At 42.2% G+C, this 16,644-nt stretch overlaps 1 protein-coding gene across 5 annotated transcripts in view; it reads left to right on the top strand.

Moving 5' to 3' along the window:
- Positions 1–16,644, top strand: part of SIPA1L2 (signal induced proliferation associated 1 like 2) — a 231,467-nt gene that overhangs the window by 206,324 nt on the left and 8,499 nt on the right. For all 5 annotated transcript variants that reach the window (XM_007989805.3, XM_037986029.2, XM_007989806.3 and 2 more), the window contains exon 18: positions 7,043–7,174. In XM_007989805.3, the coding sequence (XP_007987996.3) occupies positions 7,043–7,174 (132 nt within the window). The remainder of the gene's footprint in view (positions 1–7,042; positions 7,175–16,644) is intronic.

Here is a 16,644-nt window from a genome sequence, read left to right as displayed (position 1 = left end):
AGAATTTGAATTATGATTTCTACTGAGTACGTATCACTTTTGCACCATTAAGATCTACTCAAGACAGGTTTCAATAATCCTCCTTTCATGGTTTCTGGCCATTCTGTAGACCCTCTCTAAGAAGATACCACTCTTTAAGAATAGTTTGACAGTCAAAAACTAGAGCAGCCCAGAAAGCTGAAATGTGAGTGTTAATGCCCAGAAGATGTCTTTGAGTGAGAAATGAGGAATATTTGAAGTTGCCCAGCAGTTTCTCTTAGTTTCTCAGAGAGACATAGCTTCACTTTAAAACTTGGAGCAGAGGTTGGTTCCAGATGGTTTTAAATTGCTGTGTAGATAGAGTTGGGCAGAAAACTCAGAAAGCGCAGATACTCTTCTTTTAAACTTTAAAACATAGAGCATTCCTAAGGGAAAGAGAATCTTTCACCAGGAGAGACTCAATCAGATTTTGTATGTAATGTGGAGGGAGGGTTGCAGGGCAAAGCACCAGTAACTGCCCATCTCTTCCCAGTGAATATTGGAAGACCTAATCTCTGCACCTTTTCTACATGTAATTATCATGGTCACAGGCTTCTCCTTCCGGTATTTTTAGCTTTTAAAAGTTACAGATTTGAATCTGTCTCAATCTTTCTTCTCTTGAGACCAAGATCTTAATCTTCATACTTAAGCTCATTTTGGGTGTAATTCATGTCATGATTCATCTATATTTCCTGTGGAGTCACTGAAATGTGTTGTATCTTTGTGTCTTCAACTTGGAGGTGTGCAGATATCACCTAATCCAGCAGTTGAGAATATTTCTGAAACATTTCTGCCTTGCTTTTAGGACCTTTGTTTTTGTCATTGGTAGATTGCAGAAGAAAATTTATTTAAGGGCACAGATGGGAAAAAAAAAATGAGAGTGGGCTTTTAAACACACAATTCACAGGCCGGATAACCAGTGACACTGAATAGCAGTCATATTTTCCTTTTCTTCCTTGGCAGGTAGACACCTGGGGTCATTCAGCACAATCCCAAGCATTGGCAGGCTCACCAACTTAAAGATCATTTTTTGGTTTTTTATGGAACAGAGATCAAAACTCTGAAATCATCTTCTGAGAATGGACTAATGAGAATTCTTAGATTTCAAAAATGAAAATAGAGAATATTATGTGTGGTTTCAAATCCTATAGTTCTGACCTACGCACATCAGAAAGAATGCCCCTTGAAGTTAAAAAGTGGGAGGGTGGGAGAGTTTAGAATAAATAAAATAAACTGGTATTTTAGTTATAATGTAATAGTTGCACGTGTTGCTTCAGAGCACACGTGTAGCCTCAGTGGTTTTGTGTTGTAGATGATAAGGACTACCAACCACCAGAAGAAGAATTCTTTGCCAAGGGTGGCATGGCAAGGTGTCCATCCACCTGCAAACAGGGTTTTGACTATTCAGTATTTGAATAGGCAGTATTATTCAGTGTAATACTTCTTTCTCTTTTTTCAAATGTCCTCAGTCTTCCCTGTAATAAACATTGGTTTCTGAAAAGTGTAGTTGTGAAACCTCAGATATCTGACCGCCAGGAAATGCTGTTGGGAAGCTCCTTGGCATTTATAATAATAGCAATAAGCTCAGACTCAGTAAAGATGGTTATTGTGATTTCAGGTTTTGGGTAAATAGACAGGCAGCCACAAGATCAATGTCGCAAGCCAGAGCAGGTGCGCAGGCAGTGGTTCCCTGATATTACCCCCATTTCAGTATTCATGAGTCTCTTGAAAGGCTGACTTAGGTCCATATGCAACATGGGCAGTAAGAATTATGAGCACAGAGAAGCATCTTCTCCAGAAGTGAGGTAGGATGGAATCTACCCAACTGTACCCAAAAAATGCTTTCAAGACAGTGGCCTCCCCTCCCTCCTGTTTTTTAACTCATCCTGAGAACTCCCAGGAAGTATTATGGGTATGAACTAAATTCAGTTACTGTTGTTTTCTCCTCACTAAATGTCTCATCTTTGACATTAGTATGTGACACCATATGCAAAATCGGTTCAGGTTTCCATTTGGAAAAACTCTGTGAGAAACTTGTTATGCCAGGAGGTCACCGTGCTCCGTGTGGGGAGCCTGCAAATGGGTCCCACACTTGTGCCACCCACTTTCCTGGGCTGGCACCTGGGGAGCGAGCCAGCCACCCAACTGAAGAGGTCACGGTCTTGTCTTAATTGGCCAGAAGAGTTGTTTGGGCTCCTGAGGCTTGCGAGAGCTGGATTTAAAACAACAGGCTTTGATACCTGAGGCAAATGGTGCCTTTCGTATAAAACCGTACAACTGAGGAGACAAGACAGTTCCAGCCACTGTGGCATCACAAAGCACAGGTGATCAATTGCCCTTGCCCCTCCAGGTCTGCACTGTGTATACCTTTTTTTTGAGATGGACTTTCGTTCTTGTTGCCCAGGCTGGAGTGCAGTGGCACGATCTCAGCTCACTGCAACCGCCGCCTCTCTGGTTCAAGCGATTCTCCTGCCTCAGCCTCCCGAGTAGCTGGGATTACAGACGTGTGCCACCACACCTGGCTAATTTTTTGTATTTTTAGTAGAAACGGGGTTTCACCATGTTTGCCAGGTTGGTCTTGAACTCCTGACCTCAGGTGATCTGCCCACCCCAGCCTCCCAAAGTGCTGGGATTACAGGTGTGAGCCAACGCACTCAGCCAGCACTATGCATATCTTGATCCAAACCCCTCTCAGACCAACAGTATTCATCTGTTTGTTGACAGAGCTCTTTGAGAATAGAACTTGTGTCTTACTAGTTACTCTGTCCCTAGGTTCTGAGGTAGTACCCAGTAGTTCCTGGAATATAGTAGATGCTCAGTAAACATCATCTGGGTGATGGGGGGAGTGATAAAAGTATTGCAAATAATTTTGGCAGATTTAGAATCTGTGTTAGACTGTGCTTGCATTGCTGTAAAGAAATACCTGGGGCTGGGTCATTTATAAGAAAAGAGATTTAATTGGCTTTTGGTTCTTCAGGCTGTTCAGGAAGCATAGTGCTGGCCTCAGCTTCTGGTGAGGGCCTCAGGAAGCTTACAGTCATGATGGAAGGTAGAGGGGGGAGCAGGAGTAACACATAGCAAGAGAGGGAGCAAGACAGAGCTGATGGCGAGATGCCACACTCAACCAGATCTCACGAGAACTCACTATCATAAGAACTCACTCATTATCACGAGCACCAAACCATGAGGGATCCACCCAGGACTCAAACACCTTCCACGAGGCCCTATCTTCAACACTGGGAATTACATTTCAACATGAGATTTAGAGGGGACAACATCCAGACTGTGTCAGAGTCTCAAAAAAACAAAAACAGAATAGTAAATTTTCCCAGTTACATGATATTCTAATCAATGGAAAAGAAAATGTCTGTGTTTCATGTTGATTATTCATGGAGATATACAGGTGGCTCTTTCTTCGTCTAACAAGACTTCCATTAACATGAGGCTCTTCCTGCTTATGGAAAAATGATGGATTTTAGCTTTAAATCCACATTTTTTTCACAGCTTTTATTTCTAAACTATGCTGTTCCTTAAGAAGCTTCTCATCATTTGTGTCTCAGCCAAGTGTCCCCTCCTTGGACAGCCCTCCCCGAAATGTGCCACCAAGCTTCACAGTCACATTACCCTGTTTTGTTTTCTGCAGAAGACTTAATCACTCCTTGTATTTTCTTGTTTATTCGTTTATTGTCTCATCTTTGATGTAAAGCTTCACGAGAGCAGGGCCTTGTCTGCCTGACCTACTGTTGTGCTCCCATCACGTGGCAGGCAGTAGTCACTTATCAAATACATTGTGGATAGACTGCTGAGCGGACAGTGCTCCAGATAACCCTAGAGGAAAGGAGACATCTCATCTGTGCTAACGTTCTTTGCCAGTTCTGCAGTATCACATAGAAGTCCCATTCACCACTGGAGGAGAGGGGGGGACAATATTTCGTCATAAAGAAAAAATATCACCAACAAATGTCCTTTGCTTCTCCTCCCTGCTTTGCCAGCCGTACAGATTAAAAGTGGTGCGGGGTTGCCTGGGCTTGCCTTTGGCTGTGAAATGTACACCCCAAGACCATCTCAGATCCCAGAGCCATTAGTGCCACTCAGTCTGTGGTCTCTACATGCATTGGGTGGGGGCAGTGGGCAGAGATCTTCAGAGCTGGTGGGCTGGGCTGCTCTGTGGGGAGCTGGGCCCGCTCACACACTCCGGGCCACTAACACTCACGTTTGCGCCTTGGCAAAATTATGAATGGCCACGTATCAGGAACTTTAGAGGTGCTTAGGAATTGTCAACGCTTTAATTATTTCACCCAAGACGGTCAAGAAACCACTCTGTTGAGTGTTGGGGAAAGATGGCTCTTTGAGCACACAGCTGCAGGAGGGACCAGGGAAGGGGAAGAAAGGGACAGTAGTCTCACATCCCAGCTTGTGAGTCAGGGGACTGGCCGCCGTCCCCTCTGTTCTCGTTGGATTTTACCCCTCTTGTCTACTGTGTTATTTTTCTCTTTTCTTGTCTCCTGTTATCAACAAGTAAGGATTGTGTTGTGTAGTGATCTTAGGGGAAAAAGCAGACAGCACATAGAATGTGCGTTAGGCTTGATTTTAACCTTCGAGAATGCCGGAAGCTGGAGTGGATTGTTTCTTTACAAACACAAGGAAAATTCACGAGTTGGCATTTCTTAGTAAAACATGATGAACAGAATGTACTTTCTGTAGAAATGTTCGTATATCTGAATAGAATTCCATTCCACTCCGTGATGCTTCTCCTCCAGTGAGGGAAGGAGGGAGGACAGTGCTGCAGTGGGCCCGGATTCCAGCCTGCCTGACCTCCGCGGCCCTCACAGAGCTATGCCACTCTTGCACCGTTTCCCGAAGAGCTCAGCCACGTGGAAATCAGTGACAAAAGTAATTGCTGCCTCCATATGTCATTTCTTTATACTCGGTGCAGAAAACTTGCCTTGAGCAAAGCAGCATATGAGTTGCAGAGAGAGAAGAAAGTGTGTTTTAAGTGAAGGAAGATTCCTGGGCTTCTTTACCTTTCTGCTTGAGGGTCTTTCTTTACCTTTCTGGAACCCTTTCTTCCTAAGCAACTGAGACAGGACCTGACAGCCAGTTCAGCCCAGCCTTTGCCCAGCAGGGAGCGAGGATGCTCCTGGGAAGCAGTGAGTGCTGAGTGCCCTGCTTTCCACCTCGCACTCCTGTGTTGCTGCTTCCCTCCTCTGCTGGTTAACCTCTTGGCAAGGACGAGCACATCACACACAGAACAAGTAGAACAAGGAAGAACCAGTGTTGTTTCAAAGAAGAGCATGTGGAGAAGGGAGGGTGGAAACAAGGTTGACAATATATCCATTACTAGGTTCCCTTCAAAATAAAGGCAGGGAATAATTAGGTGGAAAATTACCCCAACTTCTAAAGGTGGTAGGTAGCATGGAAAATTGGTGTAGCTGTAATTGTTAGAGATCCGGTAAGAGCTGCATTTGTCCAGAGTCTCAAAAGTCTGTCAGTCTCCTTCAAGGCCAAATTTACTAGCTGTCTTAGTCCCGATGCCAGCATTTCACAGCCACCCAAAAGGATGTGGGAATAAAAATTACAGGTGCATTTGGTTAATTATGCCCCCTTACTTAACATAATTGCAGGCTCAGACAGCCAGGTGGTCATTATTTTGATTGGTCTAATTAGTCAGATGTGTTCACAAGCAGCTGCATGCAATGTTCTGGGCAGGTTCAGAAAAGCACATTAAAGAAAGTCCAGTTGAAGCCTTTTTAGAACTTGTCCTCAGATGCATAATAAGTTCTTAACAACGAGTCTTATTAATGACATAAACACTTAAGTACCTTGATGAGAGTTTAAGGAGAAAAAGAAATGGAAAAGGTCCGTTCATAGCCAAAGGAAAACCACTCAACATTGAATCCAGGATGGGTGAGTGCTCTCTGCTTCAACCATTGATAAAACCATCTTATTAAGTCAGAAAGGTAGTCCAACCACTATGTTTGTGCTTTGTATATAAAATAACATCCTCGATCTCAAGTAGCAATAAAAACAAAGTCAGTCTTACTACATTTTTATAATCAGTTGGTATTTGAAGCATCTCAAGTTTGTGGTGCTCAGCTTAGATGTTCCTCCGTAAGCTTTATAAATCAGGATGGAGATTGCTCCAATACTTCTTACAGCAAGGTAAAGCCTGCAACACTTTTAAAAAGAGGAAAGTCTCCCCTGAAGCAAATGAGAATTTATCCTGCAACAGTCAGACCTGGTTGTACTCAAGCCCCCTAGAAGAAAACCGTGAAATTACAATAGTATACAGAGGCTTGATTCTCATCTCCCTGCCCTTATGTGCTGGTCGACTTCTCACTAGTACAGACTCGGCTGCTGCTTACAAACCTCCATTTTTCCAGCTATATCCCTTCTGGGCAACTGCAGCCTCGTGTTTTCTTTTTCCATTAAGAGCAGGAAAAATTATCTTGGCCACTGTGGGAGGAGGATGGTGGTTCCTGTGCTGACTGACTCACTGGGAGGAGCAGTACTGCCTGTGTACTGACTGACTGACTCTGAGAGGGGCAGTGGTGCCTGTGTACTGACTTACTGATTCTGGGAGGGACAGTGGTGCGCATGCTGCGACTGACCTACTCTGGGAAGGACAGTGGTGCCTGTGTACTGGCTGACTGATTCTGGGAGGGGCAGTGGGGCCTGTGTGCTGACAGACTCTGGGAGGGGCAGTGGTACCCATGTACTGGCTGACTGACTCTGGGAGGGACAGTGGTGCCCATGCTATGACTGACTGACTCCAGGAGGGACAGTGGTGCCTGTGTTGTAGCTGACTGACTCTGGGAGGGACAGTGGGCCCCGTGTTGTGGCTGACTGACTCTGGGAGGGACAGTGGGGCCCGTGTTGTGGCTGACTGACTCTGGGAGGGACAGTGGGGCCCTTGTTGTGTACTGACTGACTCTGGGAGGGACGGTGGTGCCTGTGTACTCACTGACTCTGGGATGGTGCCCGTGCTGTGACTGACTGACTCTCTGGTTTTGTTTCTGTTTAGATGAGTTCTGGTTCTCCGATGGGTCCTTATCAGATAAGTCCAAGTGCGCAGACCCTGGCCTGATGCCCCTCCCGGACACAGCCACAGGGTTAGATTGGACCCACCTTGTGGACGCTGCACGGGCCTTTGAAGGTAAAGAGTCACCAGCCTCTGGCCTCACCCCTTACCCTGGGAGTCCTTTCCTGCAGGGCCTGTTTGGCATCTTAGGGGAGCGCATCTGTCTCCCATCGTCTGATTAAAGTTTTGAATCTTTAGCCTTGTTATATAATGAAAACAAGCAGAGGCTGGCTTGGGCTATGACTAAGGACATTTCCTAAGGGAGACCATGTCATTTAGTAAAAGGAGCACTAGGCAAGAAATCTGAAAACCTGAATTCTAGCTCTGGCACCATCTGTGACCTGGGTGGGACCTCCGTTTCCTATCTGAAAAGTAGAGGTGATTGTATGGGGAGCACCTTGCGTCTTTCCTCAGCGTACTGAGGTATAATGCGGGGGGCACATTTAGAAGGCGGGAGCTGCTGGGCTCACCCAGACAAGCACAGGCCGAGGAGTTCAGTCACTTGGTATAAACCCAGACTCTGGCATGATCGGCTCGACCCATGCAGGTGTCTCTACCTATCGAGGCCTCGGCTTCCTCCTCTTACATGCGGGTCAGTGAGGGTAGGTGGGCTAGCCAGTCTCTAAGAGCCATCCAGCTGCCACACTGTCTTCTGTCATTTTTGGTTGAGGCTTCCCCTTCAGGAACACCTTTGTCCAGCTCGCAGTTAAAGGGAGACAAAACAAGGAAGATGCTTGCTTCACGTGCAGCCTCGGGACCTCACGGTGATACCATGTAAACCTGTGGCACTCGGGATCGTGACTTGACTTTTTGCCCTTTGTCGCTGCATTCTTTCAGTGAGTTTTATGATGGCAGGCTCTGGCACTGGGGAACCTGGCAGCTAGGACTGACAAAGGAGGCAGGATCATTTTAGTAGGGGTTAACACCCTGCGTTCTGTGAGGCTCTCATGGTGTAACCGAGTCACAGCATCCTGGAGGCACCCGAGTCCACTGCTGCCTTCTCAGGCCTGAGGGCCCTTCCTTCTCTTTCTCCCCATTTCTCTTCCTTTCTCAGTCTCTGCTAGCACAGCCCCATCACCTGTGACACCAGGCCTCAGGAAACAAAATCAAATTCTTTTCCCAGGAGGGGAGGTGCATTTGAAGTCAAACTGCAGAAGGTTGAGGTTTCACTGCCCCTCGTCTGTGACCAGCTTAACACGTTAGGGAGGCCCAGTGGTGGCTTTGCTCTACCCAGTTGGTATCAGTGTCTCTGGTCCTGAGCCTCTGGGAACAGGAGTTGGAATCTACTCTCAGGTGGACACGAGGGAAGTAGGTAAAAGGCAGCTTGCTAGGAGGAAGCCTCTGCAACATGAATATGCGCTCACTGCTCCCTAAATGGAAGGAACGAGACTGCTTTCTTTATCACTCACTCCTTGTGGAAATTTCAGAAGAGCCCTGTCTGCCTTGTGTCGAGACCTTCATTCTCTGATGTTACCAGAAGTTAGTTGCATATTTTAGAAGCCCCAGGCTGGTGGTCTAGTTGTTTCCTGGGCTCCCCATGCTTCTAGCACTTGCTTGTACATGACCCAGCACCAGAGCACAGGAACGCTGTCTTTACCTCTGTCCAGAGCAATCTGGGAGCAGGTAACACTGTTTTCTCTTTCTCTGGGGTGCTCTTTACACACTACAGTCTCTCTCTCTCTCTGACCAGATCTTTCTGCCCCAGGAGAGGTAAGACCAGAGATAAGATCTCTGTGTGGCCTCACTGTGTAACTATCTGCAGAGTACTTAACACACTGAATTCTGCTTCTTTCACATGCCTGTCTCTTAAGAGATGAGTTTCTTAAGGGAGGGCTGCCTCTTTTATTATTTTATCTGTATTTATCAGAAACATATCAAGATAACCAAATGAGAAGCGCTAGTAATGAGGAGTAAGTAGGTATTCAATATGCACAGTTTGTGCAACCCAGAACTATCCCAACTCGTATCACAGCTCTCAGCGTCTTAGATCCTTTTGCATTTTGTGATCACCTTTCAGATTTAAAACAATATTTATCACCTTATGTCTGTATCTGCCTTCATTTATGTCTTTACTTGGTTCCCTTCCACCCCTTTCAAATGTTCCTTCAGAATAAACTGACTGCTAGAAAATGCATTTTTTCAGGGGCTTAGAGAAGGCAAAATGGCGCATGGACTAAATGATGAATTTAGGGATTTTGGTCATAACTTCAGCCATTTCTGGGCCATAGATCTTTGGACAAGTCACTTAGCTACTGTGACATCCACACTTTGTCGCAATACTGTTCTAGGTCTTTTACAAATATGAACTCGGTGAATGTTAAATAGTAATCCTTTTGGACATGTGCTGAATTAATTTGGGCTTCAGTGTTCTCATCTATAAAATGAAGAACCAAGGAACCTGTAAGGAAGGCTTCATCTAGTCCTAAACCTCTAGTTCTGTGGTTTTGATATCAACAAGTTATTTCTAAGCTGAAGTAAGAGTATAGGTGGTAGTTGGCACAGAAGGGAAAAAGTATGACATGGAAATTCTCCCTAGGCACTGCCCTCAGGTACATGGACGCCTAAATTAAGCAGAAAATAGTGTTGTATTCTATTTGCCAAAGGAGAAGACTTTGGTTATCTGAGCTTTAACATTGATGGATAAAATAATGTGGAAGAAGTTAATGCCGTGTTTAATTTTTGATGCTACTCCATAGGGTGGCATGTCATGGTGAGACAGTAGCCAGCTTATGAAAATTCAGTTGAGAATGTGTGCCTCCTTTGGCTAATCAGATTCCCTTGTATCAGTGTTGCCTCAGGTTGCATCCCAGTGACCTGCTGCCCTCTCTCCTGAGTTGCATGGTGGTGATCAGCGTGGTCAATCTCCTTAGCACTTTAAAGAGAAATGTCTTCAGGTAGATAACCCAGTTGCCCTCCTCGTGACTTTTTCTTTTTGTACCAGTTCTCAAGGCCATTTCTGAGCTAGAGTAAACATTATAAAGAAAAGATAGTGTGAAACATGTCGTGTGCTTGTTTATGTCATTGCTACAAACTAACAAAGGCAGTTCTAAAGGCTTATTGCCTCAGTCTTCCCTGGAATAATCCTGTGCGCATATTTCCATCAGTATATCTGAAAACAGGCTTGGAAAATGGAATTTACCTGCCTATTGGATTGAGATCCCATGATCCCTATAAAATCCAATAGTGTAATTGATCCCTGGCAGACTGGCCTCTCCCCCATTGGTCTACCTCATTTATGCTACACATCTTGGCATACGATATGTTCACCTTCATTTAAGGGCTAAAGTTGACATTGGACACGAGTTTAAGAATCTAGATTTTGCTATACCATTTAAAAATAGAGCAGAGGCGCCAAATTAAGCTGTCAAATCATGACTACTTAAATGTTTAAACTCTATTAGTGCAAGGACCATAATAAATAGTATAGTTGTGGGTGAGAGCCAGGCATTCTGTGCACAAGGACTCAGTAAGCTCCCTCCAACAAGGAGCCATGTTTCCAGACCACATTGCTGACCCTAAGGCAGTGATAATAGATTTAAATGAGAAAAACAGAAGCAAAACACAAAAATCTGACCATTTAGAAAGTTTTAAATGTTACTCTAATAATAATTATGCTGGGAAGAATTAATGAATATGACAAGAGCAATTTTTTTAGGATCATGAAAAAGATGCTACCTAAATCTGGACTACACCAAGAGAGAGGGTAGTTCTTAAAGAAAAATGTTTCAGAAATATTTATTTCAATGGAAAAAAAGGGAAAATTAACCAGCTTCACTGTACTTCAGAAAGATTCCATGAAAACTGTGAAAAAAAAAAATACATAAAGGAATGAAATAAGTTGTAAAAAACAAAAAAAAACAAATGGCAAATGAAATTACACTGCAATTTATAAATAAAACTAACAACCTCTGTTTTTCTTTGAATATTGATAAACCAATAGCAAATTTGATCCAAAACATAAAAAGTACAAATGAACCATATTAGAAAGAAGGTTAAGTTAACATGAGAAAAAGACAGTGGGACGACAATGACCTGTGCAGAACTTTGCCATCTCCCTGCAGAGGACAATGGGTTCTGCCTTACCCCACAAATGCCAGACCAGCTGCAGTGACTTGTTATTACCTCTAGGATAGGAATGTGACTGCTTCTCCCTGGCTTGGATTATGAAGACCTCGTGATCATTTGGGGTCTTGCACTCCCCACCATAATGCAAACCAGGCCAGCCTGAACCGTAAAATCTGGTCAAGACGAGTCCCTGTCCCTTCTCAAGAATTACATATTTAGATTTCCTGTAAATCTAAATATGTAAATGTAAAGTATTAGTAATCAGCTGTAGAGGCAGAAGGAAACCTGTCAAAGGACAATCTAGAGATGCCAGCTCAGAACACCCTTCTTAATTCACGGTGGCATATACACACAACCTGCCCACCTTGGCTGATCCCAGGTGTGGGGCTTTTTATTTACCCAGAAAATTACTTTTCTGTCTTTACTCTAATGGTCTAAGATGATACACTTGATCGCTTAATTTTCTGCAAACCTTGGCAGCCTACTTGGCTGGTTCCTTCTGCACAAAATACTGGTACACCACCCTAACCCCCAGTTTCTGGCCCCACGTGAATCTCAGTCCTCTATATTTTCTAATTCATATATTCTCTGGGTGACATTTTTAAAAAGAGACACAGAGTTTTTTTAATTACTAAGGCATGTCAAGCAGCTATATAGGAATACATTTGGTAGATAAGGTACTTAGATTATGTCTTGCAAGAAAATGTGGCAGAGAGCATAAGAAATGGTCAAAAGCCAAAGTGTGGAAGGCATTGAAAAAGTCACCCAAGAATATCCCCAAATACCAAATATTACGTGAAAATAATAAGTTTACAGTTAGTTGTTTTCAGAATTTCAGAGTAATGATGCCCTTTTATATATTTTTTTTTTGAAATTCAGAAGCAGGCAGAGGTAGTAACATTCCTATCCTAGAGGTAATAACAAGTCACTGCAGTTGCATGATAGGATTCTTTCCTGATAAACACATACACACTCGAAAGATAATTATAAGACAATCTCAGTCTTTAATATTAGTATGAGAAAGCTTAAATGAAATTCAGCAATAAATTGAAAAGATTATTCATTGTTATTGGCAAGAGTTTAGTTTAATAAAAGAAAATCTTTAATTAAAAAGTTACAGTAGGTGAAGTAATTAAAAGCTATATCAATTTGTCCCAAAAAAGTATATCTAATAGAATTAGAACCTATTTCTTCTAAAAATTAAGATTTGAGAGAGACCCCCAAAGGCTGATATCTATTTTAAATGGTTACATATTTCTTTTTTTTTTTTTTTTTTTTTTTTTTTTTTTTGAGACGGAGTCTCGCTCTGTCGCCCAGGCTGGAGTGCAGTGGCGCAATCTCGGCTCACTGCAAGCTCCGCCTCCCGGGTTCACGCCATTCTCCTACCTCAGCCTCCCGAGTAGCTGGGACTACAGGCGCCCACCACTGCACCCGGCTAATTTTTTTCTATTTTTTAGTAGAGACGGGGTTTCACCATGGTCTCGATCTCCTGACCTTGTGATCCGCCCGCCTCGGCCTCCCAAAGTGCTGGGATTACAGGCGTGAGCCACCGCGCCCGTCCGGTTACATATTTCTTAATAGAAAATGTTTATAAGCAGATTGCTTATGTCCAGAAACTAAGCAAGTGTACTCTTTGAGACTGTGCCCTTTAATTTTTATACTGGAATCTTTGACATTTAAACAAGGAATGCAAAGAAAAAAGAGATCAATGTTGGAGATAAGAAATTTTAGATAGGGTTTTATACATAGAAAATACAAAAGATCAAAATGAAGTTTAATTAGAGTTTATAAAATAGGCAAAGTAATTAGGTATTTTGAAATATACTTTTATAAGCATAATTTCAAAGTGTTACTAATTTTTTTTAGTTACCTGTTGCTGTTTAACAAACCACCCCCAACATTTATGACTAAAAACAACAATAGTTTATTATTTATCGTGATACTCTGGGTTGACTAGGCTCAGCTGGGTGGTTCTTCTCCATACGATCTTAGCTGGGGTCACTCAAGCAGCTGTATGCAGCTGGAGCTCAACTGAATCTGGAGCATTAAGGAGATTTCAGTCACCTGTCTGTGTCTGGAATGGCTGAGGCCTAGTGAGACCCCTGCCGTCAGCAGAGTAGTTGTATTTATTCACATGGGGCTTAAGGAATTAGAAGAGCAAAAGCAGAAGCTCTGTGATGTCTTAAGGCCTGGTTTTGGATATCTCAGAACATTATATTCACCACATTCTATTTAGGCCAAAGTAGTCCACAAGGCCAGTATTCCAGGGGTGTGACATAGACTCTACCTCTACCTCTTGATGGCAAGAGATGGCAAGTGCACACAGGGAGGGAGGAGTTGTTGGCAGCTGTCTTTGCAGACAACTTTCCACTGTAATAGTCACAGGACACCTTAGATATATCAGTAAGATTAAATTAACATGTTCTTTGAGAAGTAAACCATCATCAGAATTATGAGAGAATTCCAAGAAACACTTTGATATCTGAAAGGTCTTAATATATAAGACTAGAAATGGATAGAAAGCTTCATAGTAAAAATGACAGTTCTTCCTGGATTAACTTGTAGAGTTAATGCAATTTCAAGAAAAATAGTTAAAGAACTAAATTTGCCTCCATTTGGAAAATAGGTAAATTATATTCAACCAAAAGATCTATTATAACTTAATAATAATTAAAACAGCATAATAACTCAATAGGGATAAGAATTTTTGAAGAAAAATTAAGAGCTCAGACAGAAATCTGAATATGTTTAAGAGTTACATGGGAAAGGAATTTATGTATTCTATTTGGATTTAGGTATTTAATAAGCCAATTTTAGAAAAAGTAAAAGTAAGATTACAGTTTTGGAAGCAAGATTATGCTTTAATTATGGAGTAGTGAGAGAACATACGAAATGTAATATGGTCAGATAAAGGTATTTAAATATTTAGACCTTTTATGAACCTGAAAGAGAATGTTAAAATAAAAGAGGAAATACTGGACTTTAGGAAAAGATTTCTAAAGAATGTGATTGTGATACCTAAAGTACATAAAGGAACTTACCCTGCAAAAAAGCACCAAACCCACAGTCAACAAATGGTCAAGGCATGTGAATATAAATTTCACAAAAGACAAATACACAATAAATAAGAAGGTGAAAAATGTTCAATCACACATGTAAATTTAAAGAATAATGAGCTACCAGCTCACACTTTTTGAATATGAAAAATGATACAATAGCTCTAGGAAGCTATGAAGAATACTCACAGCTGGTAGATTATAAAGTGATCCATCTTTTTGTTCAAGCAATATGATAGTATGTTACTAGTGCCAGAAAACTGTACCCATCTTTTAACCAGAAATCTAATTCCTGAGAATTTGCTGACAGAAAATTATTAAAAAGAATCAAAAAGCTTCCAATAGAAAAATATTGGACATTTAAAAAAATTAATAAGTGATCAAGTAACATACCTCTACCCAAATACCTAGAAGAAACACACACACACACACACACACACACACACACACACACACACACAGTCCTTCATAGGTCTAAAAAGGTAAAAGTAAGTTGGATGCTCTGTGCCTCCCCCATGCTGTGAAGATCAAGTTCGAAAAGCTGACTGAGTCACATTTTAGACTTTGTTTTAATGTATGCAGTTATTTTGTTTTTTGGAGGGCAAGACATGTCCTTCTTACATGTCAGTATTCCTAAGTGAAATTGATGGTCTATCTAGTTCAATAAGATCATAGTTTTGCCACCCTGCAGTGCTTATACCCTTTGTTATGTAGAATCACGTCAAGTTTGGGGGTACCTGATAATGTACATAATGGCTTTCATTCCCGGTTAAATATGGTAATGGGAATAAACCCAACTAGAAAACCTGGCTATGGATCACACAGTGAAGCTGGGGAAGGGAAGTGGAGTCTCTTCAAAGTCTCTAGGATTTCAAGTATCTCTCATTCATCAGAATATCAGAAAGAGGCAGTTGGTGTGTTTTTAGCATTTGTTGAATGGATAATGTTGTTTTCAGTGAACACAGGCTTCAAAGGTAAAATGACCAACTGATGATCTTAGACTCTGGATTCCATGTTGCTGCCCCACGAAGGCCTGTCCTCCTAGGTTTCCACACTTCCCCAGTTGGTAGTGGAGAGTGCCATCTTCCCATAGCCGTTTGGGAGCATGGATGTGTGTGTGCTCCTACACAAATATCAGTGTGAAACACACATGCAGAGTTCACAATTCACATGCCAGGCACCACTGTGGCAATGAAATGCTCCACATAACCATATTTCCCAAAAATTCAAAGTCTGTATCTTTAATTTGTTGTGTTCTTTAGGCCCTTGGCTTCTTAAACAGAGCACAATAAACATCACTTTTTGTGGAGAACTTTTTCTGTTATGAAGCTTCAGCTTAAAGTTGATAAAGTTGTTATAGTTATTGACATTTGACCACTGTGTGTATGAGAGAGAGAGTATGTGTGTGTATACGTGTATACAAGTGTAAACAAAATGTGACTTACTGAGTAACTCCTAATGGTAACATAATTAGTGAAAAAAAAATGGAAAGAAAAATGACTACTACATGGATGAAAAATGCAAAGTCAAATTTGGAATAGTAAATCCATTTAAATTATCTCAAAAGTAAATTAAAATGGTTTCAGGCCAATGCAATAGTTGTTTCTTAAATAAATAATAATTTCAGGACTTTTTCTTATTAATTACTCATAGGCGGATACTAGACCATTATCTTTCTACATGCATGGATGGGCTTCCAAAAGTCTAAACCAGAGAATTTTAGGTGGAAAATAGTATAATGCAGCATTTTTTTTTTCCTTTCCTAGTGGCCAGTTAAGTCAATTTTCTTCAGTGCAATAAGCATAGGAGTCAGAATCAAAACTTTTAATTTTCTACATGTGGCTACAAAACCCTACTTTGTCTTGAGTTTGCAGTTCTAACAAAGACATATTAGAACAGCTTTGTTTGTGGAAATATGTTTAATTTAATCTAGCCTCGTACTTGAATGTCCTGTTTGGTATGTATCTGGGGCAAGCACTGTCGTCCTATTCCTCACCCTAGACAGACATGACGCGTTGATCAGACCATTCATCCCCACCTGATCCAGCCTCAGCCTTATGTTGGATAGACATGACGTGTTGATCAGACCATTCATCCCGCCAATCCAGCCTTGGCCTTATGCTCCACAGACATGACGCGTTGATCAGACCATTCACCCCGCCAATCCAGCCTTGGCCTTATGCTCCACAGACATGACGCATTGATCAGACCATTCACCCCCACCAATCCAGCTTGGCCTTATGCTTGACAGACATGACACATTGATCAGACCATTCACCCCCGCCAATCCAGCTTGGCCTTATGCTTGACAGACATGACACGTTGATCGGACCATTCACCCCCGCCAATCCAACCTTGGCCTTATGCTCCACAGACATGACACATTGATCAGACCATTCACCCCCGCCAATCCAGCTTGGCCTT

The sequence above is a fragment of the Chlorocebus sabaeus genome, chromosome 25 (assembly GCF_047675955.1).
Source record: "Chlorocebus sabaeus isolate Y175 chromosome 25, mChlSab1.0.hap1, whole genome shotgun sequence".
In the NCBI taxonomy this organism is placed as follows: domain Eukaryota; kingdom Metazoa; phylum Chordata; class Mammalia; order Primates; family Cercopithecidae; genus Chlorocebus; species Chlorocebus sabaeus.
The sequence above is the reverse complement of the archived record's forward strand: the minus strand, read 5'-3'. Positions and strand labels throughout refer to the sequence as shown.